At 39.9% G+C, this 27,390-nt stretch overlaps 3 protein-coding genes across 18 annotated transcripts; 2 read left to right on the top strand and 1 right to left on the bottom strand.

Moving 5' to 3' along the window:
- Positions 1-9,204: 9,204 nt before the first annotated feature.
- Positions 9,205-11,834, top strand: LOC122041375 (non-specific lipid transfer protein GPI-anchored 7-like). 2 transcript variants are annotated; one of them, XM_042601027.1, is made up of 3 exons: positions 9,243-9,766; positions 9,914-9,955; positions 11,535-11,834. In XM_042601027.1, the coding sequence occupies exons 1-3, from the start codon at positions 9,385-9,387 to the stop codon at positions 11,612-11,614; spliced, it is 504 nt and encodes a 167-aa protein (XP_042456961.1). In that variant the 5' UTR covers positions 9,243-9,384; the 3' UTR covers positions 11,615-11,834. The 2 variants fall into 2 exon arrangements, with proteins under 2 accessions (XP_042456962.1, XP_042456961.1); XM_042601028.1 differs by lacking the exon at positions 9,914-9,955 and having other exon boundaries at positions 9,205-9,766.
- Positions 11,835-12,336: 502 nt separating this feature from the next.
- On the top strand, positions 12,337-19,673 carry LOC122041372 (UDP-xylose transporter 1-like). Of its 11 annotated transcripts, XR_006128974.1 has the most exons (13): positions 12,337-12,854; positions 13,535-13,672; positions 13,748-15,648; positions 15,745-16,320; positions 16,512-16,610; positions 17,577-17,699; positions 17,838-17,981; positions 18,074-18,258; positions 18,337-18,404; positions 18,486-18,618; positions 18,732-18,893; positions 19,014-19,286; positions 19,406-19,673. XR_006128974.1 is itself a non-coding variant. In XM_042601019.1 (7 exons), the coding sequence occupies exons 1-7, from the start codon at positions 17,855-17,857 to the stop codon at positions 19,517-19,519; spliced, it is 1,062 nt and encodes a 353-aa protein (XP_042456953.1). In that variant the 5' UTR covers positions 17,846-17,854; the 3' UTR covers positions 19,520-19,673. The 11 variants fall into 11 exon arrangements, 5 of the variants coding, with proteins under 5 accessions (XP_042456954.1, XP_042456953.1, XP_042456951.1 ...); XR_006128970.1 differs by having other exon boundaries at positions 13,535-15,648; XR_006128975.1 differs by lacking the exons at positions 12,337-12,854; positions 13,535-13,672 and having other exon boundaries at positions 13,828-13,970; positions 14,057-15,648.
- Positions 17,398-21,642, bottom strand: LOC122041374 (pentatricopeptide repeat-containing protein At5g61370, mitochondrial-like). Of its 5 annotated transcripts, none has more exons than XM_042601022.1 (5): positions 20,121-21,642; positions 18,993-19,432; positions 18,470-18,916; positions 18,081-18,387; positions 17,398-17,992 (listed from the first exon to the last, which is right to left on the bottom strand). In XM_042601022.1, exon 1 carries the CDS (start codon positions 21,595-21,597, stop codon positions 20,203-20,205), a length of 1,395 nt encoding a protein of 464 aa, XP_042456956.1. In that variant the 5' UTR covers positions 21,598-21,642; the 3' UTR covers positions 17,398-17,992; positions 18,081-18,387; positions 18,470-18,916; positions 18,993-19,432; positions 20,121-20,202. The 5 variants fall into 5 exon arrangements, with proteins under 5 accessions (XP_042456956.1, XP_042456957.1, XP_042456959.1 ...); XM_042601023.1 differs by having other exon boundaries at positions 17,398-18,387; positions 18,470-18,627; positions 18,714-18,916; XM_042601025.1 differs by having other exon boundaries at positions 17,398-18,387; positions 18,470-18,627; positions 18,741-18,916.
- Between the last annotated feature and the right edge of the window lie 5,748 nt (positions 21,643-27,390).

Raw genomic sequence — 27,390 nt, 5'->3', positions numbered from 1 at the left:
ACAACGCTAACAACGATGGTTTACTTGGTATCCACCTCACAAGAGGTGACTAGTCCAATGATCCACACCTACTCACGCACCCTCCACTATGAATAACACTCCTTTATGGTAACTACCAAAGGCGGAGAAGCCCTACAACACTCTCAATACAAGAAGAAGAAAGGGAAATACAAGATAAGCAAAAGCTTACAAGATGTACAATAAAAACCCTAACCCTAACTTCTTCTTCTTGTTTTTGATCCGCCTCTTGACTTGGAAAAACCACCAAGAATCTTCAAGAACTGGCGATCTGGAGCTTGGAGAGAGCTATGGAGGTGCTGGAGAGTATCTGCAGTGAATCGGTGAAGTTCTGCCGAAGGAAATGAACGCCTGCGGCTTAAATCGACGCCAACGGTTGGATCCCGATCGATTGGATTACTCCCAATCGATCGGGGAGGTTTTGGATCGATCCACGGATCGATCCAGAGCGCCTTTGTGCTCTCTGGAATAGCCTGGATCGATCGGTGGATCGATCCAGGGCTTATCGCGATAAACCCCCAATCAATCCATCGATCGATTGGGACCTTCGGATCGATCCACCGATCGATCCGGAGGGGTTCTGTCAGGGACTCACCGGATCGATCGGCCGATCGATCCAGATCTTCCGATCGATCCACCGATCGATCCAGATTTTCCGGATCGATCCACCGATCGATTCAGATCCTCTGGATCAATCGGTCGATCAATCCAAATCTTCTGGATCGATCAATCCAGATCTTGGGTTTTGCCCAAAACCAAGTCCAAAGCCCCTAAACCAACATCTAGTCAACCATGACTTGTTGGTACATAAGACCTAGCATCCGGTCACCCTCGACCGGCTAGGACTCTCTCACCAAGTATCCGGTCAATCCTTGACCCACTTGGACTTTTCTTTTCTTGCCAAGTCTCGGTCAATCCTTGACCTACTTGGACTTTTCTTCCTCGTGCAAGTATCCGCCAACCTTTCGACCTACTGGACTCTCACTGTATGTCCGTCAACCTCGACCCTCCGGATTTCTCCTGCCTGACTTCACTCACCAGGACTTTCCCAATTGCCTAGCTTCACTCACTAGGTCTTTCACCTGGTTTCACTCACCAGGATTTTCCTCCTGCCTAGCTTCACTCACTAGGACTTCCCAATTGCCTAGCTTCACTCACTAGGTCTTTCACCTGGCTTCACTCACCAGAATTTTCCTTTCTGCCTAGCTTCACTCACTAGGACTTCTCAATTGCCTAGCTTCACTCACTAGGTCTTTCACCTGGCTTCACTCACCAAGATTTTCCTCCTGCCTAGCTTCACTCACTAGGACTTCCCAATTGCCTAGCTTCACTCACTAGGTCTTTCACCTGGCTTCACTCACCAGGATTTTCCTTTCTGCCTAGCTTCACTCTCTAGGACTTTCTTCTGCCTGACTTCACTCACCAGGACTTCCTTCTGCCTGGCTTCACTCACCAGGACTTTCAATCAAGTATCCAGTCAACCTTGACCTACTTGACTTTCCTTCACAATCTTAACTGGTCAACTTTGACCAAACGGGAATTGTATCAACAATCTCCCCAAATGAACAACTGCACCTGCATTGTCCATATCATCTATACCCAATATATTGTCAAATATCGAAACTCAAACCAAAACTCAGGCTTGGTTAACCAGGTCAACCTTGACCTAGGGAATATTGCACCAACAGCCTGCTCAGGATTGTTCGCCCTCGATGATTTATTTCCAGAGCGCTTAGTGGAAGAGGCCTAATCAGACACGCCCTGGCAAGAGTGCTCGCTGCAACAAAGTAAGGGTCAGGATAAGAAGGCAAGAGCAAATTAAGACAGGGGCAACACTTACCAAGGGAATACGGAAGCTCCGAAGGAACGATGCTCAGCCAAAATATGTACAACACATTCTCCGTCCGTAGCATGTGTAGGTCGAAGCGTCAGCTCGCCAATTACGCCTTTGCTTCCATAAACATAGGGTCTGTGCGATAATTGCCCGGGAAAGGCGCTGAAGGAAGCGCGAACCTTCGCTCAGTAGGCTGTCTACAACAAAGGGAAAACGAAGGAAGAAGTACTTTGCTTTCCACTCAGACCCTAGAGAGGGTAAGGGAGCGAAAAGAGTGGTCCTGAGGCGAGCCTGGAGGAGAAAAAAAGCCCTCGGTAGGACGTCGAGGGGAAAAGAAGTAATGAAACAGGCAAGGGGTCCAACAAAGGTCACATAACTCACAAACAAGAATGAAGCCACACAGAATTCGGATGGAATTAGGTGTAAGTTGACAAAGGGGAATGTGGAAATAGTGGCTCACTTCAAAGAGGAAAGGGTGAATAGGAAAATAGAGGCCAGATACAATCTGTTCTTTGAAAAAAGTCACATAAACCTAAGGAGGCCGAGAGAGTTGATGAACCTCGGAGGGTATGATGATGTGCATGGCGGTGGACACTTCGTAGTTGAAGCGAAGATCGTCCAGATATATGTCAGTGAATGTTGACACACCAGGAGTGGGCCTAGGTGATGAAGGATCCATGAAGAGAAAAAGGAAGGAAAGAAGCCTAGAACGCAGGAGGAAGAAGAGAAGGGAGGAGGGTTCGAGCAAGCAGTAAGGATGTCGAAGAAGATGTAGGGTAAACTATTTATAGCTATCAGGAGGGACGCAAAAAAATACCTCGATATCAGTGTTAATCATGCGATCCGTAAATAATGTATATGATGTCAGGTGTAGGCACGTAAGTGATGTGGGTCGTTGGATCGCCTTAGAATACCATGCAGAAGAGTCTTGTCAGAAAAAGCTAGGTCAAAGGACACATGGTAAGGAGTTGGAGGCCTTTATGATATCGGGGGCATGCGATGCTACAGTGATCCCTACTAGGGCAGAGCAAGAGGAGTCGATCGGAGTAAGCCTTTCTCTTGCAGTTGCAACAAGGCCCCTGCGCCACCATAACAAAGTATTTGGTCGATGAGATTGCCTATCTTAGCTCCAAAATCTTGGGAAGATAAGAAGGAGGTCTTGTGAGCTGCTAGACGAGAGTCCTCGCCCGCCTAGTAATCCTTCAACTCTCCCTTGGCTTTGTCTGTGTCGTCTCGTGCCTTAGCCAACTCTTGGCTAGCAGTCGTTGTCTCTGCCTTGGCCGTTGAGAGCTCCGCCTGTACAGGCTTGAGAGTAGCCTGAGCCGCATCCAACTACTTTTGAAGGGTGGCCTCCCGATCGGTGTTGGCAGATAGATCTGTCGTTTTAACCATTAGGTTTGTCCGCATGGAGACATGTGCCTCTTGGAGCTCCCGCAGCTATGAGGAGAGGTTGGTAACCTTTGTGTTTCTCATCTCCAAGTCAGCCAAGATCTGGACACGCCTCAAGCCCTCAGACTTAAGCCTAAACTCACTAGTCTTCAAGGAGGTCTTCATGCACCTTCTCTGACTATGCATGGGCCAGGTCTCGGGTAGTCTGAGTTTGCTCCTCCGCCGCCTGTAGGTGAGATTGAATCAGGCTCTCAGGGGGCGTTAGATCAAAGGCGCGACCCAGGGCTGCAGGAGATGCTAGTTCTTGAATTCGAGCCCTTAAGGATTCATTCTCCCAATGCAGACCGGTTACGTACTGGGAAAGGCTCAACCCCATGACACAGGTATGTAAAGAACACAGGTAGGATTAGCAATATTCTAAGGACATGGAGAGGCAGCAGATAAAACTTATCGACACTAGTTGTTGGGAGAACTGGTGGGCCAAGTCCAGTTGTGGGCATTCCAAAATTTGGTCGATCGTGCTTTTCCATTAATCGGCCAGGGCACCATGAAGTTGCACTTGACCGCAGTTGGGAGAGGTGCTGGAGGAAGGGATGGAACCCAGCACCTGGAGGGATGACAGTTGAAACGAAGAAGTTAAGGCATACCAACCTTTGAGACGCTCCTTGGGGCGAGAAGAGGAAGCAAGAGCCGCAGGCAGTTGCTGGCTCGAGGATGGAGGAGCAGAAGGCGTGGAAGTTTCGAGCTGGCCTTCTGCTCGGGAGGTTGTTTGCTCCTGGACCGGGATAGGGATAGGAGAGGAGGATGCAGCCTCTGACAAAGCTGGAGTTTTGGCCTTAAAGAATGCCCACGACATAGGAGGCCTCTGAGGGGAGGATTGGACTGATGGGGTAACACGCCGTCGCTTGCATTGAAGGCGCAAATGTTGCTCGGGAGTCGGAGAGAAAGCCTGCTCACCGGCAATTACCTTGATAGGAAGAGATTCCTCTTCGGGAGCCTCAGGGTCCTCCGACTGTTGAGAAAAGGCCCTTATTGAGGCGCTGGTCTAGGGAACCTCCTAGCCAAACATAATCTCTCGGTCTCGCTTTCGTAGGATTGCGCTGGGCATCGCCGAGGAGTCGAGGGCGAAGGCTCGGAACATGATGACTTCTGCAAGCAAAAGAAAATATCTCAATTAGTGAAGATATGAAAGGAGAGTCAGGTGATCTTACCAAATGGTGCGCTCAAATGGATAGGGCTCAGTCCGAAAGTGTACCACACACTCTCTCGTAGCAAAGAAGAGAGTCGAAGTTGCACTCCATCCAATTTCTCAGAAGCAAGGAAACAGGCAGGCCGGTGCTGATAATCACTCAACTCAAGAGGAGAGGAAAGATTGGGACGTCATTCAATAGGCCAAGTCACGGAATCAGACAACTGGACATAGAAAAAGCGGGACTTCCAACATTTATTAAAAGAAGGCATGTCCTCAAAGAATTTATACTCGGTCCGGGATTGCACCATGATGACACCTGGCTCCGATCGCTTAAGAGAATAGAAATGGTGGAAAAGTTGAGGAGTCAAAGGAATCTCATACAGGCGACATAGAATTACCATTCCACACATGACGCGAAAGGTATTGGGGGCAAACTGTGATAAGGGGATGTCAAAATACCGACTCAAGGAGGAAAAGAAAGAAGGGATGGGAAAGCCGAGATCGCCGAGAAGCTAGTCTTTAAAGAAGGTCACGAAGCCGATGGGAGGAGGATAAGGATGGGCATTGACTCCCCGAACGCGAAACTGGTATGCTTAAGAAAGATGCAAACTAGATTGCACCGCTGTAAGATCACTCCTATCAAAATTAAAACGAAAATACGTGTACCACAGTACTACCATTTCTCCGGCCATTTTCGGATCGATGAATGAAGGAGCAGAAGATGAGGGAGGAGAAGCACTTACAAAGGAGATGCACGAAGGAGAGAGCGAGCGAGCAGAGAAAGAAAGGTCGAAGGAAGACGAAGCGTTGATGAACAATTGTCGGAGGCCTTTAGGGTTTTTAAACCAAAACCCTTAAGGAGCATGGGGATTCAAGCCGGACAATCAAAACAGCGGGATGCACTATAGCCGTCAGATCAAGGGAGAGAAGCACCATCGGGTCATGTGTAGAAAGCGTGCGTCAGTCATCATATCAAGCGGAGTTCGTGGGACACGTGTCAGCTTCCTATGAAGTGACATTTATGATGGAAAGGACAGGGAAATCATGGAGTTGATATGCGAACAGTGGCACCATGCCTCACTGGAGGCCATACCTCGAGGATCGAAAATTTCATGCGGCTATCTCGTGAAATGGAGTAGGAGGCGGCGGGAAGCATTGAAAAAAATTTGGCGCCTCACTCCAACCTTGGAATCAGAGTAAGATTCAAATTTAACTAATGCCTTGTGTAATACGCTTCATGATCATAGGTGGATTGGGCTAAGTCCACGGGCACATTTCCTTCAATCTTCAACAACCTTTCGGTCGGGATTCCAGACTCTCACCCCTGTGCGAGTTATAAGTGAGCATGCTCTCACGACCAATGACCTCTCGGTTGGGATTCTAGACTCTCACCCAGCGCGAGTTATAAGTGAGCATGCTCTCACAACCAACGATCTCTCGGTCGGCGTCCTAGACTCTTGCCCCAGCGCGAATTATAAGTGAGCATGCTCTCACGACTAACGACTTCTCGGTCGGCGATCCACTCTCGCTCTAGCGCGAGTTATAAGTGAGCATGCTCTCATGACCAACGACCTCTCAGTCGGGATTCCAGACTCTCGCTCTAACACGAGTTATAAGTGAGCATTCTCTCATGACCAATGACCTCTCGATCGGGACTCCAAACTCTCGTCCAGCGCGAGTTATAAGTGAGCATGCTCTCATGCCCAACGACCTCTCGGTCGGGATTATATTCCAGACTCTCACTCCAGCGCGAGTTATAAGTGAGCCTGTTCTTACGACTAATGACCTCCTTGCCGAGACTCCATACTCTCGCCCCAACATGAGTTATAAGTGAGCATGCTCTCACGACCAACGACCTCTCGGTCGAGATTCCAAACTCTCGCCCCAGTGCGAGTTATAAGTGAGCATGCTTTTACAACTAACGACTCCTGATCGACCTTCCGAATTATCGCCTCAATGCAAGCGCCAATGGCACCGGATCAACAACTACACGAGAGACGCCGTGCAGAAGGAGCTACCATCTTCGTACTCACGAAAGGACTGAACCTTTATTGAGATAGTCGACCACACCCCAGTCCCCTGCATGCCGAAGGAAGCAACAAGGAGACTAGGGTCTAGTCAGTCGGACTTGGGTCTCCTTCGACTAGACTTGGAGGGGAGGCTTGTGATACAGTGCATAAAGGCGGGAGGGGGCGAGAAGGCCAGGTAGTTAGAAGTCAAGGAGACGTGACAATCAAAAGTCAAGGGGATACAATAGTCAGAAGTTAAGGGGGCGTGGCGGTTAGAAGTCAAAGGGACGTGACAGTCAACAGTTAGGAGAGGAAAGAATGAGTTAAACCGCCTGACGTCATCGATCGCATAATTCCCGATTGGGTACAGACAGATTAGGGTCCCTGATTTGAAACATAAGATGCAGCCTGGAGTAATGCCTGATCCGCCCTGACTGGTTGGGTTTCCGTAGTTCTGTCCACATAGCCAGACCTGGTACTTTTAGTAAGACAACTCCCGATTGCCCCTTCAGTGATCCAAGCGTGAAAGATGGGACCCTTGCCATAGCTCATCTCCCTCATCAAGACTCGAGTTAACTGGCATCCCCGAACGGGCAGCCCGAGCTGTCTGTAACTAAAGCTAGACGGGACAGAAAGCACTAGGCGACAATAATGTTAGAGAATCGTAACCTCCTGTCAGGGAATAACTGTCATACGTCAGGGAATATTTCAATGGTCCGCTATCATCAACGAATGGAGTCTTCCTTCCACCAATAGGAGGCCACCGTACACCTTCTCTCATCCGACAACCCCTAACACCCGACATTCTCTGACAACATGCAGGCTCTGAAGGTACGCAACGTCATATAAAAAGGGAGGTTCTCTCTCTTAGTCAGGTACGTGCACATTCCTACTCGTCTTCTACAGTTCTTTTTTTCCTTCATACAATGTTCTTCTGGGAAAAAAAATACCTGACTTGAGCGTCGGAGAGCCTGCGCTGAGGATTTTTTCCTTGGTTCTGGTCTCTAACATTCCGTGTGCTTGTCTGAATGTGCGTAGAGCCTAAGTACAATCGGTCTCGTCACCACTGTTCTGGAGCTTCACATTGGGGGGGGGGGGGGTCCGCTTTTCCAGTGTAGGTATGCTAGGTGTGCCTAAGTCGTTTCTCCATCAATATCGACGTCATCTCAGCCGGCTATATAGTTTTTTTATAAATTCAAAATTAAATGTATAAAATACGACCATTGAAAAATTAAAATATTAAGACAGTTAAATAAGATTAATAAATTTAAAATAGAATAATACCATATCAAATAATTAAAAATAAATATAATATAAAATTAGCTTTAATGGTAGAATAGTTTTATATAAAAAAATTTAAGATAATAGGTTAAAAAAATTATTTAAATAAAAAGGTTGAATACTAGCACGTAGGATGTAGATTCGATTAAAACCTAATCAAATCAAATCAAATCAAATTGATTAAATTGAATTAAATTAATTTTGTTTCAAACAAATTGAATTTATCATATTTTAAAAAATAATCGAACAAATTAAATTGATAAAGTATCGATTAATTTAATTTTTGACTGAATTAATATAATTAATTGAATTTGTTTGAAAATTTAATTTTTTAAATAAAATTTGATTTTGGTTTAAAAATAAAATTTAAAAATTTAATTTGTCTAGAAATTCAGTAATTTGATTTATTTGATTTAATTGGATAAGAAATTTTAAAATCTAAACTGAATTTAATTAAATAATTTACTTTAAAAAAATAAATTTCTAAATAAATTGATGGTCGATTTATTCGATTTAATTAAATTTTTACTTTATCTCACATCACATAATTCAAAACAAATATCTTTAAAAATTAATTTAAATAAAAAGATACAATAAGTTAAATAATATTGAACCACAAAATCAATATTACTAAAATCTTGTAAATATATTAAATAAAAATTATAATTAGAAAATTAAAATAAAAAATAAAAAAAATTAATGAATCAACGATTAATTATTAATTTGTCGATTAATCGGGGCCAGCACATTAAACCCGGTCAATGTGTAAATGACCTGTTGAATCGGGTCAATGTGTAATTAATCCGTTGAGCCGGTTATTTTTTAAATATTAAAATAGAACATCCAATAGAAATACGGAGTAAAAATTAAGAGTATGTTTTTTTTTATGTAAAAAGACTATTTTAAAAAAAATTATTAAAACAACACTAGTATTTTTTAAAAATTTTGAAAACACTCTTTCAACTTTATTGTAATAACTTAGTAGTTACTAGTAACTAGTAACATAAAAGGACACTCTACATCATTTTATAATGTGAACATAAATTAGATTAAATTAATTAAAATTATTACACATAAAATATTATTATATTAAAATTATCTTTTTTTTTATTACCTTAATTAAAAATATTTAACTTTGATTATGGATTGAAAATCATTTCACAATAGAGACGATATCCATAAAATTTAAATAATTTTGATTAAATTTAAATAATTGTAATTAACTTAGATAATCAGGAGGGTTATTTATATTAAATATTAATATTTTATTACATTCAATTTTTATATGATTATTAGAGATATGGTGTCACGGTAAAATATTCATATATTTAAATATTTACAATTTGCTCTTTTAACTATAAAAAATTTTAGATGAAATCTTTTGATCATATTTTGTGAGTAAGAAGATGTTTATTCAGATGTTCACTTCTGTGATATTTATTTATCATTTTTTTTATTTTTGTTTAAAGGCCCGAAGCTCCACCGATAAGTAGCTCGCGATAGATTAAAGACGCTTCTCCTTAATTTATCTGCCGAAAAAATTTAGAATATAACTTACATACATTAAATATCTATTTTTATTTAAATTCGAATTATTTATTTTATTAAATGCTAACCCCTCATTAGATCAAGAGATCCTGGACGATGGGTTGCTTACTTAAATGCATGCGACGACAACAATAGCACAATGCTCCCTTAATTACTCTGTCCTGTCACAGAGCAGTAGAGCCATGGAGAAACTCATGGCGACGCTTCTGCTGGTGCTGGCGCTGGTCCTTTTGCCGCCGGGAGAAGTGGAAGCGCAAACTTCGCAGACTTGTGCGGCGGAACTGGTTCCCTGCAGGGAGTACCTCAACTTGACGACGGGAACGCCGTCGGATTCCTGCTGCATCCCGATGCGTAACGCCGTCGAGAACGAGCTCGACTGCCTCTGCGCCATCCTCACCGACCCCAACGTCTCCAGTGCCTTTAACCTCACCATTGAGAGGACCACCCATATCGCCAGGGCCTGCGGCATCGCCAACCTCAACGGCTGCTCCTCCGGTCAGTAATCACTCTTATCAATTAGGGCAACCGCGACCAGATCTCGATTCTTCGCCTAGTTAATTAGGGCTTTGTTGTTTATGGGATTGGGGAATCGATTAGGGTTTTTACTGATTGAAATTACTTCTTTGATGGTTGAACAAGCAGGTCCATCGTCATCCCGCACACCTCCTCCTCCCCCTCCATCAGGTACTTGAATTTTACCAAAATTTCAACTTTTGCTTTTCAATTTGAATCAAAATTGTTCTTATTATTACAAGCAGATGATTTCTGCTTCTTCTTCTTCTCCAGTACTTAGATTTATCCAAAATTTCTACTTTTTTTTCAAGTCGAATAGAAATTGTTCTTATTCTCTCAAGCAGATGACTTTTTCGTTTCTTCTTGTTTCAAATTAAAGTACTGTAGTTGGTCAGAATAAGTAGGCTCCTGATTAAGAACAACAAGCAGATAGCAACAATTTGTCAAACACAAAGTTGGAATTCTACCTTAGAACTTAGTCAAGCTCGTTGAATTGGAATTATGGTCGAACACATATATGACTTGATCAAAGTATCTGCAAGTCAAGTCAATAGCATGACATGGTTGATAAAGATGTGTAATATGTGGAGATTGGGATACCAATATACACAAGAAAATAATACGCATGCAGAGAATAGCATGACCAAATTTTTTTATTTATACAAAAAATAATCTTAAAATTTAAGTTTGAGAAGCAAAAGTTTAAAAAAAAATGAACTAAATAAGATCTTCAGGTGGTTCCTATTGTTCTGCTTGTCTATGTTTTACTTGTTGTATTCTTCCCTAGACTCACAAGAACATTTGCTGAGGTCTTTAGCCTGCTCCATTGGGTATTCTAATGACTGTAGTGGAAAACACGTGGCGGAGAGGGCTAGGTCAAGGGAAGGGGCCATGGTCGCACAAGGAAAATAATGGAAGGGAGTATGCCAGCTTCGTGATCTTTGTGTAGAATTTAATTCTATCTACCTAAGTAAATACAATAAAAGCCAAATGTCTAGGTATTTCTACCCTTCATTCATCTAGAAGTGGCCGCCCTGCCCCACAGAAGTTTCTCGCCGACTATCGGATAAATCCAATAAACACAGATGGGGCACGGGGGAAGGTCAACGCCACCATTGGTTCGAGCATTGTAGATATTTATTTACGTTATGTGATAATTGAATCCTCGTTGCTTGAAAATTCATCCGTCTATTTACCATCACACCCCTAGGGGCAAACCTAACCTAAGTAAATACAATGAAGCAAAAGATAATTTCTCTCACCCCAAGCGCCTCTCATCGCCGGCCAAGTAAATACAATTGTGGCAAAAGGCGAATACGCTCGCCCTCAGCGCCCCCATCAATCCGTCCGTCAACACGGAGAAGGTAAATCACGGGCGGCTACTAGCCTTTGAAATAGAGACTAGCACATAAGGTAGGTATTTACCTCGGCTTTGTCAAGATTCGAACCCCAGACCTCATTGTGGCAACACCTCATACGCTGATAAAGTTAGAGAGAGTTATTATTGTCTCATATAGTTGGACACTAACAGAGATGTTAGTGTGCATGAATTCATTTAACATTTATGGGCAAATTCAGAAACACTCCTTGACATAATCACCCCAAAAATGAGAAATTAGATTGGCATGTTCACATTTCCATTTTTTTTTTTGTGTGTGGAAATTATATAATTGATTAGGGCTACAATGAAAATGAAAATGAAAACAGAAGTCTGAATAGATTACTAACTTGTGGATTGCTGTGGCTGCAGGTGCTGGTGGAAACATGATTCATAGGAAATGGATTGGAGTTCCAGTCTTGTTTGTCAGTTGGTGGATCATTGCCATTTAATATCCTGTCATCCTTGATGTTTCCTTTGCTGAGCTCTTGTAGTAAATGCTCCCTTAGTTATTCTTTCCCCCTTGTGTTGAACACTTGCTCTTAAGTCTATCTTCTTCCAGTTGTAATATTTGATTATTTGTATTCAGTGTAAGCTTCTTTGTAATTTTTGTTTATGAAAGAGTTATATTTATGTAAAACATTTGAATCGAAAAATAGATTATTTTTGTTATTTGTTGGACTACATGGGACAGAGATGTTGAGAGGATCTATTGATCATAAACAAGAACAATATCTTATTTAGAGTTTATTTACTTGTGCTATATTTCTCATCTTAAAATTATTCTTAGTAGTAGCGGTTATAAAGTAATTGTTTTCACGTACTAAAATAAATTGATTTAATTTAATCAAAAATATTATATATAGCGTAATTATACATTTTAAAACATTTATAAACTTGATTAAAATTGTTCAGCATTATTAAAATTGCTTCAATACGATTAGAATTATTTTAAAATTATTGTAACAACTATGTAATAACTTTAAAGTATATATAATATTTTTTATTAAATTATATTAGAAAATAATTTATTTTAATATCTTCGAGTTTAGGGAGTTTAGTATTTTTAGAATAAAAATCTTAATTTGATTTTTTTTTAAAAAAATGTCTTTTATGAAAATGATAATTATGGGCGCTATTTTATTTTATTATTTTACCTCTAGAGGAACCGGACCGGACCGGTCTAATTCGATTCTCCTCCAAGCATGCGACGGAATCGGTGGTCGGGAACTCCTCCCGACGAAGACGTTGGCGGGCGGCGGAGCGCTTCTATATCTACTATGAAACCCTAGGCCTTCGATGCTTCAATGCTGTTCCGGCCGAATCTCTCATCTCTACCGCGAATTCCTCGCCGCTGCTCGACAAGCTGTCACCTGCTCTCGTGTCTGGCGGCGGAGGTTGCCTCCGAGGAGGAGCAGGAGCTTGTGCCCGGTTCTTCTTCTACCTCAGAGACCAGGAATTTCTTGGGAAAAATTGTCCCTTTACTCAAACCAGAGGCCGAAAGGATTGTTCCGTGTGGATTCGTCCACGAGGGCATCAGTCAACATGGGGCTCTGAAGAAGGAAATGGTACCGTGCCCTAAATTTCATGTGAGATACTGGATATCGAGGTTGGAGGCTTGCCACGCCTTGGCCAGAGACGGGAGATTGGACGACATTATAAGGGTTTTGCGACAGATGGTGTATGACCAAGGTTTTTCTTGTTTCTTCTACCAATCCTTTACCTTATAAAAAAAATCATATTTTCTGGCAAGAGTTGATATAGTTCTAAAAATGGTTGGTTTATGTCTCTCATTTTTCATAATCAGTATTCTATTCTCGCACATATTTGATTGACCAAGGAAATCCTTGTGAACATTGTATGATGTAATGTTATCAGTCTCATCTTCTTAGTTTTTCATTGCAATGACTATTGATAACATTAGTAAGATTTACAATGCAGTTAAAGAATCATATCTGGTTTTAAACCAATGTAAACTGGACTAAACTTACGAAACCCTGTATTACCTTGTTTAGGAGATTGTAACTTGTAAGTGTTAACTTTTGCAAGTGATGAACACTTTAGGTATCGATATAAATGTTATTTTACTCACTGCATATGGCTCTTGGCTCTTGGCTCCTGCATACACATTTTGAAACCTTGCAACTAGCTGAGTTACAACAAGATGGAAAACATATGATGAACCTCTTAATGCTTCTAGTTATTTCTAATTTTCTATCATTTACACTACTTATGGACCTATAAATTGTACCAATTGCTGGTTGCTATAATTCTTTGTCCTTTTATTTGATTATATATGTTTGCTTGAATGCTCATGGCTTCTTTGTTGCTTATTGTCAAATTACCTTCTTTTTATTTTTAAATGTGAAAAGGAGCTGGATCGGCACCATTATTCTGCGAGCACTTGTTGACTCATTTCAGACATTGGGATTCCAGCAGCATTGTGTGGGATATGCTGGCAAATATATATGCTAGATCAAAAATGATTGATGATGCTCGTTTCGTATTACGTGAGATGGCTATCTTGGACATGCAAGCTTCTGTATCTACTTATCACAGTGTCTTATACAGTGCAAAATATACAGATATTGTTCTTGATCTTTATCGAGAAATCCAAGCTAGTGGGGTTTATTGTGGAGGGCACACAATTGATCTCCTTATTGATGGTCTCTGCAAACAAGGAAGAGTGCAAGATGCAATATCATTCTTCCAAGAGATAAGCAAAGAGAAATCATTTTACCCTTGTTTGATTACCTTCAATTCTCTCATATCCGGAGCATGTAATTCTGGCTTTATCTTGATCGCATGGTCTCTCCTCTCTCTTTCCTTTAAGTATGGATTTGTTCCAGATAAATATAGTTACAATGCGCTTATGCATGGATTGTGTCTAGCAGGAAAGGTGGAAGAAGCTTTGGAACTCTTTGAGCGCATGCAAAATGATGGCATAGAGGCTGATGTGGTTATGTATAATACTCTTATAAATGGGTGTCGCTTAATTGGATCGATGCGTGAGATCTGGATGCTCATTAGAATGATGATAAAACAGGGACTGCAGCCTGATCTCTTTACTAATACTATTGTGATAAGTGGTCTTTGTGATGAAGGCAATGTCAATGAAGGATTGAAGAGGATGGATATGCTTGATAGGGGATGCAAGCTGAATATTGTGACTTACAGTGTTCTCTTCATTGCCCTTTTCAAAAGAGCATCGATTGCGAAAGTTGAAGAGTTGCTCAATGAGATAAAAGATAATAACCTCGATATGGATCTGGTAGCATATTCCATCCTCATAAGTGGGTATTGCAAATTAGGAGAAATAAACAAGGCACTTCAGTTATGCCAGATTATGCGCTCAAACAATGTGATGCCTATTTCATTATTTCACAGAACAATTCTTTCCGGCATGTGCAAGAAAGGTTTGATGTCAGAAGCGAAGTGGTATTTGGAGTACCTAGTTGCTAATGGTCAGGCATTGGACATTACATTATATAACATTGTTATCGATGGTTTTGCAAAAGTTGGTGATGTCAAAGAAGCTCTTGGAATATATGAGCAACTAATTAGGTCGGCCGTAACTCCTACAGTTGTGACTTATAATTCCTTGATTTATGGCTTTTGTAAGATTGGAAATCCAACCGATGCAAAGGAATTTTTGAAGCAAATGGATATGCATGGATTGGCTCCTACAGCCACAACCTACAGTACACTTATTGATGGATTTTGTGAAATTGGGGATATCAATTCCATGAGGATGATGCTTGAGGAAATGGATGGGAGAGCAATCATACCCAATAAAATTACTTATAGTGTAGTTATTAAGGCGCTTTGTAAAAGTGGTCAAGTAAGAGAGGCTTTTGATAAACTGAACAATATGGTTACATTGGGTATAGGTGCCGACTCGATCACCTATACTACAGTTATGAAAGGTTTTTGTGAACAGAGAAATTCAAAAATGGTTTTCCACATATATGATATAATGATAAATGGTGGACTGGTGCCTACTCCTGTTACTTATACCTATCTCATTGATTGTCTTTGTTTAAATTGTCAAGTTGACAGAGCAGAGGAGGTTTTGTATTTTCTTTTGCATCAGGGTATCAGATTGAGAAAATTTTGCTATATGACAGTCATTCAAGCATATTGTGGGATGGCAATGCCGGATAAAGCCTTTGTGCTCTTAGATGAAATGCTGAAATCTGGATATGAGGTTACAATCAAAGATTTTAGTGCAATAATCAACCGACTATGTAAACGGGACTTTGTACACGATGCAAAAATATTCTTTAATAAGATGTTAGGTATCGGCATATATCCAGATCAGGAACTGTCCCTTGTGATGTATAATGCCTTCCTTAAAACCAATGATTACAAGTCATTGTGTACTCTCCTTGCCTTTTTGGTTAAAACAGGATTGTAGCTACGATCACAGGAGCACACTGTTCAAGCTTTGCAATCCCTTGAATCCTCCTTTGTCAGACAGCATGAGGTATTATTTAAGATATATGTTATCTGTGATTATTATTACAATTGGTGTTGCTTCATACAAAATCAACATAAAATTAACTTTGCCATTATTTCTTAGTCTGGTAGAAGCAACAAAGTTACCAGGAAGCTTACCCTCTTCTGGGTCTAGTATGCCGAGACGGATCTCCTCCTAGTTGATCATGCTGTGGTTGATGACCTCCCTCTTAAACGATGTTGAGTTTATTACATTTTGCCTATTTGAAGAATTTACTTAGCTGCTTCTTACCCAAAGTTCTGATACTTGAGCAGTGTTAACATAAACAGCCCGATGATCAAGGACACAAAGAACATTCAAGTAAAGATTTTTGGGGTGACTTGCAAATCTTAGTTGCAACTCCATCATCTGATATCCCAAAATTGATTTCCTCCTAGTTGATGTGGTTGACCATGTCCCTGCTCTAGCGACATGGAGTCAGTCAGATTTCGTCTAATGTCCCAGCTCTATTGGAAGGTCATGCAGTTTATGCTTATCCCCTGCCTGAATCTTGTGACGTATGAACTGATTCTGCACACTTCTGTCAAGTGACTTTGCTCTATCTGTTTCCTTCAATGTTATAACGCTGCTTATTGGCATTGGTTGAGGGCACTGACTAGTCACGTCAGACAACTCTTCGTTGAGACCTTGTCAGACGAGGTCAGATTTTTGGACTATTCTTTAACTAATTGCATTAGCTTATCTTGACCAATCTTTTACAGAACTTGTTAAAAACTTCAGTTTGGCTCCCTTTATGAACACTAATGTTTATACCCTGCCCGAATCTTGTGATGTATGAACTGATTCTGCACACTTCGGTCAATTAACTTGGCTCTATCTGTTTCCTCCAGCAAATACATTGTTCACTGTTATAATGCCGCTTATTGGCATTGATCGAGGGCACTGACTAGCATGTTAGACAACTCTTTATCGAGACCTGGTTGGACGAGGTTAGCTTTTTGGACTATTCTTTAACTAATTGCATTAGCTGATCTAGACCAATCTATTAAAGAACTTGTTGCAAACTTCAGTTTAGCTCCCTTTATGAACATCTACTTTGTTCATTGCTACACAAGTTCAAGACATAAAGTTCATATGTAACTCTTTTATCTCATTGTGCAACAGTTATTTTAGATCTTATGTATCACTATTTTTTGTTTTGACAATAGATAATTGTGTGCAAACCATTAATATATTTAAATGTGACAAAAATTCATTATTGGTTGGATTCTTTTAAAAAAAAACTTTGATTTATATATATAATATTATATATATCAAAGTTTTTTTTTAAAAGAATCCAACCAAACACAATGATGATTCTTTTAAAAAAAACTTTGATTTATATATATATTTTATATATATAAATCAAAGTTTTTTTTAAAAGAATCCAACCAAACACAATGATCAAACCCCTTTTTTCCATGTGAGAAGACTAATCAAAGGAAGATGTTAATGAGTGATAAAGGATGATCCCTCTAATTGTTGGATGACTTTGGAGTGAACTCTAAGATCCACCAACCACCAAAGCTTCCATCAACCACTTACCAATTAGTTGGTGTCATTGCTTTTGCTTGCAATCTCACCAAATAATCGACTCTTAACAACCTTAATTAATTCAACAATGTTATTTTTTATTTTTCAATTTTTTTGATTCTATTGCAATGCAAACTTAAAGTTTAAAGGCATGAATGATTAAATTCATTCTAAACTTTATTATGATTTTATCAACAACAATTATTTGATACAATGATAAGTAAATTATATTCCAAGGTCCTTTCCATACTAAAAACACATAATAATTTATAATCTTGAGGCCATTCTAAAAAATAGATAAACTTTCAAGGATGTACATGAAATTTCTCTTTGAACATACCAAACATATATAACCCCCTTCTCATTTCTTGCCATGCTCATAGATTACAACTTCTCATCTCAAAAATCAATAGAAGATAACAAGATAAAGAGAGATCTTCTCCGGCAGTCGTCGCCAGTGGTGATCACCGCCACACAGGGTTTGCCAACTTGGGATTTGCACTGAGGCAAAGTTTTCTTCCCATTTTGCTCTTTTTCTCTTCATGAAACAAGGCATTTATTATCATGATATGTCATAGTTATTTCTGAAAAAGCATATCAAATTGGCACGAAAGAATCTGATAGCATATGCATCGGTGTTTCAGGTATTAAGCAGGAAAATATGGCCTCCGTGGAGGGTTCAGGGTTTCAGATTGGGATGGTTGGGTCTCTAGCTCTCTCAGTTGCCTCCTCGGTTTCCATTGTCATATGCAACAAAGCTCTCATGAGCAGCCTTGGCTTCCCTTACGGTCAGTAGCTCCTAATACAAGAATTAAAACAAGATCTCAAGCATTGTTGGAGCCATATTTGATTGTTGTGTTATTGAGTTATCCATTGGCAGCTACAACCCTGACAAGCTGGCATCTAATGGTGACCTTCTGCACCCTCCATGTTGCACAGCGCTTCCACCTCTTCGAGCCCAAATTGATTGATGCAAAGACAGTGGTTCTCTTCGGGATTCTTAACGGCACCTCCATTGGATTCCTTAACCTCTGCCTTGGCTTCAACTCGGTTGGATTCTACCAGGCCAGTAGTTTCCTACACAAACCTAACCATTGCTAAGAACATAAACTTATAACAGCAGTTTATCTTACCGAATTGCAGATGACTAAACTAGCCATCATCCCTTTCACAGTCCTGCTGGAGACTATATTCCTGAAGAAAAAATTCAGGTTTGATGGAGAATTTCGATATCAAACTCCTTTTCTTACTGGATATCTGGGTGCTGGAAACTTACTAGAATTTGTTTCCAGCAAGAGCATAAAGTTCTCTCTTCTTGTCCTGCTCTTTGGAGTTGGCATTGCATCGGTCACAGATCTGAACCTCAACCTTGTCGGCTCAATCCTCTCGTTTCTGGCTATTGCTACTACATGTGTTGGACAAATTGTATCCTTCCTGCACATTCTTATTTGTTACACAAATTTTCCAGAAAGAAGGAAAAAACAATAAACAGGTCGAAGTTCAATTCGGTTTTTCTTGACCATAAAATTGAATGGTAGATGACGAACACAATTCAAAAGAGGTTGAAGGTTTCATCCACACAGCTTCTGTATCAATCATCACCATTCCAAGCAGCTATTCTATTTGCCACTGGCCCATCTGTGGACAGACTGCTCACCAAGCGAAGCGTGTTTGCCTACAACTATTCCTTTATGGTTCTGGTATGCTGGTTAATTAACATATCCTGTATTCCAACATTGACAGACTATCTAGGTTTCCTTTCTTTACCTTGTTCAACTAGCAAGAAAATGTTAACTCACTGTGTGAAATTCTTCTTGAAGGTGTTCATTGTCTTGTCTTGCTTGATCGCGGTTTCTGTCAACTTCAGCACCTTCCTAGTAATTGGAACGACATCACCAGTGACATATCAAGTTCTTGGCCACGTCAAGACCTGCCTCATTCTTTCCTTCGGCTACATTATACTTCACGACCCCTTCACAGCTAGAAACATTATGGGAATCCTGACCGCCGTCTTTGGAATGGGTCTGTATTCATATTTCTCTGTGCAAGAGAGCAAGAAGAAATCAGCAAACGATTCTTTGCCCATTTCGCAGGTGTTCCTCAGGCATTCTTTGTGATCGATTTAATATACTAATTCTTCTTGCAAATATGTGTCCTCAAAGTATGTGTTTCACTTGGCATTTTGACGATAACATGGTTGTTGCTATTGCAGATGGCACAGAAAGAGACAGTGGCGCTCCTGGCAAGCAAGAACCAAGATAAAGACCACAATGAGACAAAAAGATCAAATGGAATCCCTGCAGCTTCCAAGGACTCTTTTGAGTGACACAATGCATAATTATATCTCCAGGGATAAATATATGGATAGGTTTCTTGTTCTGATATTAAAAGCAGTTGAATTAGGTTTACTTGATTTTTTTTTAAATGAGTATAAAACCTCACTTGTTTCTGCAATAATAGTTGATACGGAAGTTGTCTCATAGTCGTGCTAACATTTGTGTATATACGAGTCGAAGAATGTTTGCAAGTTCCTGCTTAGGCTCTCAAATGAGTTGTCCAACAAAACATAACATCTAGGCAATGTCCTATAAAATGAGATATACTCTAATGTAGCAAGCCTCCTCATCACACAATCATATGCCTCCTAATCAGATGTTCAAATGGGTTGCTCGACAAAACATGGCATTTAGCAGTGTCCTAAAATGAGAGCTAATAAAGAAGATAATCAATTAGTTTGTAGTCAATCTAACACAACCCTAATCATTCAATAAAGTGATAAGTGGAAACATGAATTGCATTTATGTTCAATCAGCAATTTTGCACATCGATTTTTGTGGTTGCATAGCAACTACAAATTCGTGTGGTGATAAATATAAGAAGCTTGAAATGCAAAGAAACCTAACCAATGTTAAAGCAAAGAAATCTACCCTCAGAATGTGCAAGCCATTCTCCTTTTCAAGCTTGCATTAGGAATTGGGAGAGCCATTTTTCTTGTACTGGGAAGGAAGACTATGAGACCTTGCTATAGCTCTGTGATCTTAACTTTTTCTCAGCTGCCACTGGTTTGAATACCTCTGCCTTGGAAGGATCCAACAAGTCTCTCGAGCATTGAAGAATGACATTCCTCTCTGTTGCCTCCTCCCACAGATTGGTTGCCTGTTCAAACCTTCCACTCCTACTGAGCTTCTCTATTAGCAACTCGTATGTTGGCGCATTGTACTGCCCACATCTCTTCATTTGGTCGAACAACTGGAGTGCATGATCCACCTTCTCCAGACCGCACAAGAGCCCTACTAGACTATGGTAGAAACTTGCCCCAGGAAGCAAGCCAGCCTCGAGCATCTCCTTGAGAAGCCTATCGCCTCTGACAAATCTTCCAGTCAGATACATGAGTCTGATGACGATGTGGTAGCTTGCCCAGTCGGGAGAGCATTCTGCCTCCCCCTGTTGCATCAGGTATAGGATTCGGCAAGCTTCCTTGGCCCTCCGAACCCTGGAAAGGGAAGATAGTAGGATGTTGAAGCTAGCGGTGGCGGCGGGGACGCCTGATGTCCTCATCTCCGTCATCAAATTCGTGGCTTCCGGAACAAGGGCGGACGGATTGGATTTGACGTTCTTCTTGCACAGGCAGAGGAGGAGATCGTTGTACGATGCTATGGTGGGAGGAAAACCTAGCGATTTCATCTCATCCATCACGTGGCGCGCTTCCTTGACGTCCCCCCGGACGCACCATCCGTGGAGGAGACTCTGCTGTATGATCCGGGTGGCTTCGCCCCCTCCCGAGAGCAGATTGCGCCGGTGGCGCCACACGACGCCCCTTGCCATCCCCGCGTGCCCTCTGGCGCAGAGGGCGTGTACCATGACGAGCAGCCCCCTGCTCGCCCCTTCGCCTCCGCCGTCCGGGATCTGCAGCAGCCGCGCTCGAACCAGACCGCGGAAGAGGCGAACGGCGTCCTCCTCCTCGCCCGACTTCACGAGGGTGTCGGAGACTAGGGTGAACGTCTCCAAAGCCATCATCCGGCGTTCCTCGTGGAGACGGGAAATGGCGATCCCCATGGCCGTGAGGTCCTTCATCGCCGCGAAGGCCCGGATGGCGCGGTTGAAGACATCGTCTCCGAGGTGTTCTTGGGGAACCCGAGGCAGGCACCAAGAAAAGAATCGCAGAAGTCTTCTTCCGCTGCCGCTCCCGCCGTCGCCGGCTTCGCTTTTGCAAGTGTCGATGACCGCGTTGAGTGAGTCTTGGTTAACTGGGACGCCGGAGCGGTCGAGGGCCGCCACCATGTCGTCGAGGCTGCCGACGCCCAAGGCAACGATGCGGACCAGCGAGTCATGGTGATGACGCAGATGAGGCGTCGAAGAGGATGAAGAGGAGACGAGTCCTCTGAAGGCGAGCAGTCTCGCCATTGCCGCAGCTCGAAGACCTCGATTCGATCACTCGGGTCCAATCGCGGATTCGAGGGAAATTTTTAGAATGCACTCCAGTATTTGACAATAATCTTAAAACGCCCCTAACATTTTATTAATAATATGTAACTTCAATTTTTTATTTAAATACTCTTTAATTTTACTATTTTATTAAAAATCTAGACATTTTACTAACTAACTCTTCAATTAATTTGATAAAGTCTAAAATTAAATTAAATTAATATCTTTTTTATTCATAATGAAAATAATTTAAAATTTATTAGCAATTTTCATAGATATATCAATAGGAATCTATAATAGTTAAAAATGTACAATATATTATTGAGAATTTTTCTTATCAATCAATAAGAAATCTAGAGTTTGAGACTTATTTGTGACATATTATTAAAAAATTTTCTCATTAATCACTCTTACCTCATTAATTTTTTCTTATTATCTTTAATCTCATATTTTATGATTGACAATATTACGAGCAGAAAAACTTCTATAAATACTTTGGATCTATAAATACATTAAGCCGATGAAGTTAGAAAACATTTTTTTTTTTTTACTTTTTTATTACAATCAAGTATAATATTAAATTAATTTTTTATAAAATGAACTTGATAATAGTAGCTTATTGCTAGAATTCTAAATCACTTTTTATTGTTTAAACCTTTTCTTTAAATTATCACTATTTGTTTTCATATCATTCATCAATAAGGATATTATTGAAAAAGGATACAAAATTAAATGACAATTTATCAAAAAGCGCATATAGATTTTAAATTTATCAAAAACGCATACTACTTTGATATTTACCAAAAAAAAAATGCACATTTTTAAATGTATTTCTTATTTTATCCTTTTGATAAATTTGACTTTTTCATTTTCTCTTTCATTACTCACTGTCTCTTCTATGTCCTCTCTCGTATACATGCAATCAATTTTATTTTTTCTCTTCTCTCTTCTCTTTCCTCTCTCCTCTATTTTTTATTTGATGTGTGCATGCATAATATAGACTTGATATACAAATTATATCAAGCCCACGACTAGGGGTGACAATTCGATTCAGGTTCGAGTTGACGGGTTCGGGTTGGCAGGTTGGCGGGTTAGCAAATGACAACCTGAACCCGACCTGATTATTAATTCGGGTCAAACTATTCAACCTAAACCTGATCTATTGATTTGCACTTGGCCCGAACCCGACCCGTTTGACCCGAACATGACATGAATTCATTAAGGAAATTTTGTATATTAAATTATAAATTATAAATTAAAAATAACATTTATCTACCCAAAATGAAAATCCATATCATAAATGATAAGTCATAGCAACATTGCAATCAATAGCATATCTCTATGCTTAGGGTTTTTAATTTTTTTAAATTTATAATTTAAGTTTAAATTTATAATTATTTATAAACGGGTTCGCGGGTTGTAATTGGGTCATTTTAGGTGGACCCGAACCCGACCTGTTTATTAATTGGGTCAATTGTGTCGACCCGATTTCGACCCGAACCCGAAACTACCCAACCCTAACCTGATTTTTTCATGTTCGATTCGGGTCGTGTTTTCGTGTCGGGTCAAAAATTGTCACCCACGACGATTAGAGTTTAGTTTATTTTTTGATAATATTTTAATACATTTGGATAAAATATCAATAAATAGCATATTTGAATTTTTTACAACCCTAGAAATCGACAGAAACTGATCGATTATTTAATTCAAGATAAGTTAAGGCCCTAATTGATATTTTTAACATGTGGATGAATGCTGAAATACTAATTAAAATCAATAAATTGTATGGAACCTCCAACAATATATAAAATTAATATTTAATTATGCTAATAAAATAAAATTAAGTAGTTAAAATGTATATTTTCGTTGCCCCGGCTACGTAGCCTTCGAATACAATATATAATAATTATTTTCTTCACTTCCCTCTAAATTTAGAATTTTAGATCCGCCCTTATCCATGATTACATAAAGTTCTGCAAAAAAAGGCGAAGGCATAATTTTCTTTTCTTACATTAAGATAAATTTTCTTTATCTTCTTTGAGCTCTTTTACTTTCTGATGCATGCATGTGAGCTTCACATCTCAGTTCATCACTGACTTGATTATTAGAGAGGTTAATACTGACAATGCTAACTCTCAACTGACAAGTTTTGCTTTGTAAGACATCAAGAACGGATGCATTTGTTGGATCGTAGAGTTCGCTAGAGAGGGGGGGGGGGGTGAATAGCGATCTTTAAGAATTCGAAAATTAATTCAAGTATGTAGCAGAAATAAGGAAAGTAAGGGCAACGCTAACACAACCAAGTTTACTTGGTTCGGAACCTTCGTCGACTCCTACTCCAAGGCCCGCACTCGTTGAGTGCTTTCGTTGGGCAATCACTAATAATTCACAAAAATGATTACAAAATAAGTACAGGAATTATTAAACTAATACCGACAACAAGAAAAAGGAAATGAGTCACAAGTTGTCGGAAAAGCTTCACAGCATCGCAGGAGCATAGCGCAACAGAACAGTCGTAGAAAAAGTTATTGTTGTTTGCTCCAAGAGGTGACCTCCTTATATAAGAAGCTTCGGGCGCTCGGGTCCCTTCCGGGCGCATGGACTTTAATGTAGGCCCAGCCAACCAGTGCACTCTACGTTTGCGTTAAGATAGAATTTTGCATTCCAGACGCCCGAATCCCTTTTGGGCGCTCGGATCCCTTTCGGGTGCCCGGACCATCTCCAGGCGCCCAGACCACCATTTCCAAAAACTCATTTTCCTGCAAGAAAATGTTAGTCCGGGTGTAATCTAGCCGAGCCGAGCCGAACTCTTGAATGTTTGAACTTGCCTCATTTATAATCGAGCCGAGCTCGAGCTTTATTTAACGAATATATTCATGGCTCATGAGCTTATTCGAGCTTTTATTGAGCCTAAACGAGCTTAATAAGTATAAATTATAAATTTAAATATTCATTAAAAATTAAATTATATATTTAGAGAAAATTATAATATTCTTATTAAAATTTATAATTTTATTCTAATAAATAAATTTAATATATTTGTCTATATTTTTCATAAGTAGAGTGTAAAATCTATAAATTTAATATCAAAACTATTTTTTTAAATTTAAAAATTTATTCATGAGCTTAACGAACGTGCTCACAAGCTAACGAGCCGAGTATTGCGAAACTTGAGCTTGGTTTGTTTATCTTAACGAGCATCATTAAACGAACTCAAACGAGCTTTTATCAAATCGAGCTTCGAATAGCTCACGAGCGGTCTGGTTCATTTACACCCATAGTCCGGGATAAAATAAAAGTTATACTACTCTACAAAATAAAGTATTAGCACAATTATATTTAAACAGAATAGTAATTAGATTTTGTCTCCAAAAGAGCAAAATCTAGTCACGATCCCAACTTAGATTTCCGAAATAGTTCTAAGTTAAATCGACCTCTAAGTCCCCTGACTGGGAATGCATCCTCACCAAATCACTCCCCTCCAGTGACTTACTTTAACTTACCTGCCAGACATCCGGTTAGCCCATCAGCCTGTCTATACTTCGTGCCAGCTATCTATTGGCGCAGCGGGGCCGGTAATAGGGGAAGGGTGAATTGCCTACAAATCAAAGATACCTTTCTCAAACTTTTCAACTTTAAAATAATAGCAACAATAATAATAAAAATAAAATAAAGAAAAGCAGGAAGACTCAGCGAGTTGACTTGGTTACAACCAAGAAGGTTGTTAATCCAAGGCGGTTGGAAAACACACTAAGAAAGTCTCCTTCTCTTAAGGCAAAGAAGTTTTTTACACACTTGTAGCTCAGACAGTTGCTTAGAAGTTAAATACAGAGTTGATTCAAGAGATGATCTAAGGTTCTAGACTAAGACTGTATTTATAGCCTTGGTCGGGGCACCTAGAAGGGTTTTGGGCGCCCTTGGGAGATAAAACTTTATCCCCTTCGCACGGATTGCGGTTTGACCGTGATCTGGATAAAATAGCATTCCGGACGCCCGGACCTTAAAGTCAACTTCGTTGACTTTTTCGGTCCGGGCCCTCTGCTCTGGTTCAGTTCGCCTCGATCCAGGTCTTCTGCTCCGGCTCCGCTTGCTTGAGTGATCTCGGTCATCCGGAATAGTGCTCACCCGAACCAAACTCCGGCCTTCTCCTCAAGTAGGCTTCTGTCCTGGCTTCTCGTCCCTCGAACATCGTGCATGTTCTTCTCGTCCACCGATGTACTCTTCCGCAGCTCTTTCGTCCTTCGGACGCACCGAGGCCGTCAGCTCCCTTCCCGTGCTGTCATTCTCGCTAGTTGCGTCTTCCGCTCGACTTCTTATGCTCTTAAGCTCCTGCACACTTAGACACATGGATCAAATAACAAACATGACATAACATAACTTGGTTGATCACATCAAAATAACCACGGGGTCCAACAATCTCCCCCTTTTTAATGTGCATCAACCCAAATTCAAGTTAGGGTATAACAAACAAGTAATAATTTAAAGAAATTATTAAACTAGCATTTTAAGCATGAAGATTGCAATAAAAAAATTGTAATACTAAGTAAAAAAATTTAGAATTTAATTTACTCTCCTAAACAAAATATGACTCCCCCTAAACTTCTCTGAACTTGTATCTATCTCTCCCCTTTTGATCACATCAAAAAAAATAGGTACAAATGGCAAGTTTTTCTTTTAAAAAGACATTTTCAAAACAATTATAGTTTTGATAAAACATTTTCAAAATAACTTCTAAGTAAAGATGTTTAACAAATTCTAAGTTATTTTTCATAATTATTCTAACTTAGGTAATTTTTAGACCACAAAAAGAATGTTAAAAAAAACTTTTTAAAATATTATTTAATTTGAATGTTTTATCAGTAAGTTAATTAAACATTCTATTTATATATTCGGCTTCCAAGCAGTGGAGAGGCACTAGGTCTTCTTGGTTATTAGAGTAACAACCACTTTCTTAGACAAAGCCTCATTAAGAAATTCACTGTTCAATTTTTTTTGCTGAAAGCACTAACTTAAAATATTTAATCTAGAAAATATTTTGGAACCCAGTATAGGTTCCCTCCTACTGGATTAATTAAAAACTTAGAGGGTACATATCCTTTAGGTATTTTCTAAGTTGACCATAATGTTTTCTAATATACCAATTTAATTTTCCATAAATTTTGAGTTTTGACTCCTAAAAACGGTTTGATTTTAAACATGCATATTCAGTTTTCAAATTTTCAATTTCTAATTTTAATTTCTCATTTTTTAAGTTAGAATTCTCTAATAGTATTTTTAAATTAGCAATTTCTTTTTTTGATTTACTAAGTCTTTAGTAAGCACTTTGATAAACCGAAAGTACTACTTGGGAGTTAAATTATGTACCTAACTTACCTCTATTTCTGATGCTCTCCCTTCATCGTAACTTTCTTCATCTGATGATCCTCCCCCTTCATCTATGTTCATCTCCGAGCTAATTTCTTCGAAAAGATGGTTGGTCATCTGTGCTAATCCCGAGAAGGCTTCGACTTCTGATTCCGAGGATGATGATTCATCCCATGTAGCCTTCAGACTCTTGCGTTTAGAGGATGTCGATCTTTCTTTTTCGTTGTTCTTTTTCTTCATCTTCGGGCAGTCATCATTGATATGTCATTCTTCATTGCAATTATAGCAACGGGCCACCCTTTTGTTGTGTTGATGTCTTTTTGACTGCGATCTAAATTTATTAGTTTTAATAAACTTATTTAACTTTCTTACCAATAGAGTCGCTTCAGATTCGTTGATTGACGCTTC

Source organism: Zingiber officinale, chromosome 2A, assembly GCF_018446385.1.
Source record: "Zingiber officinale cultivar Zhangliang chromosome 2A, Zo_v1.1, whole genome shotgun sequence".
In the NCBI taxonomy this organism is placed as follows: Eukaryota; Viridiplantae; Streptophyta; class Magnoliopsida; order Zingiberales; family Zingiberaceae; genus Zingiber; species Zingiber officinale.
Note: the sequence above shows the minus strand (reverse complement) of the source record. Positions and strands in the feature narration are given on the sequence as shown.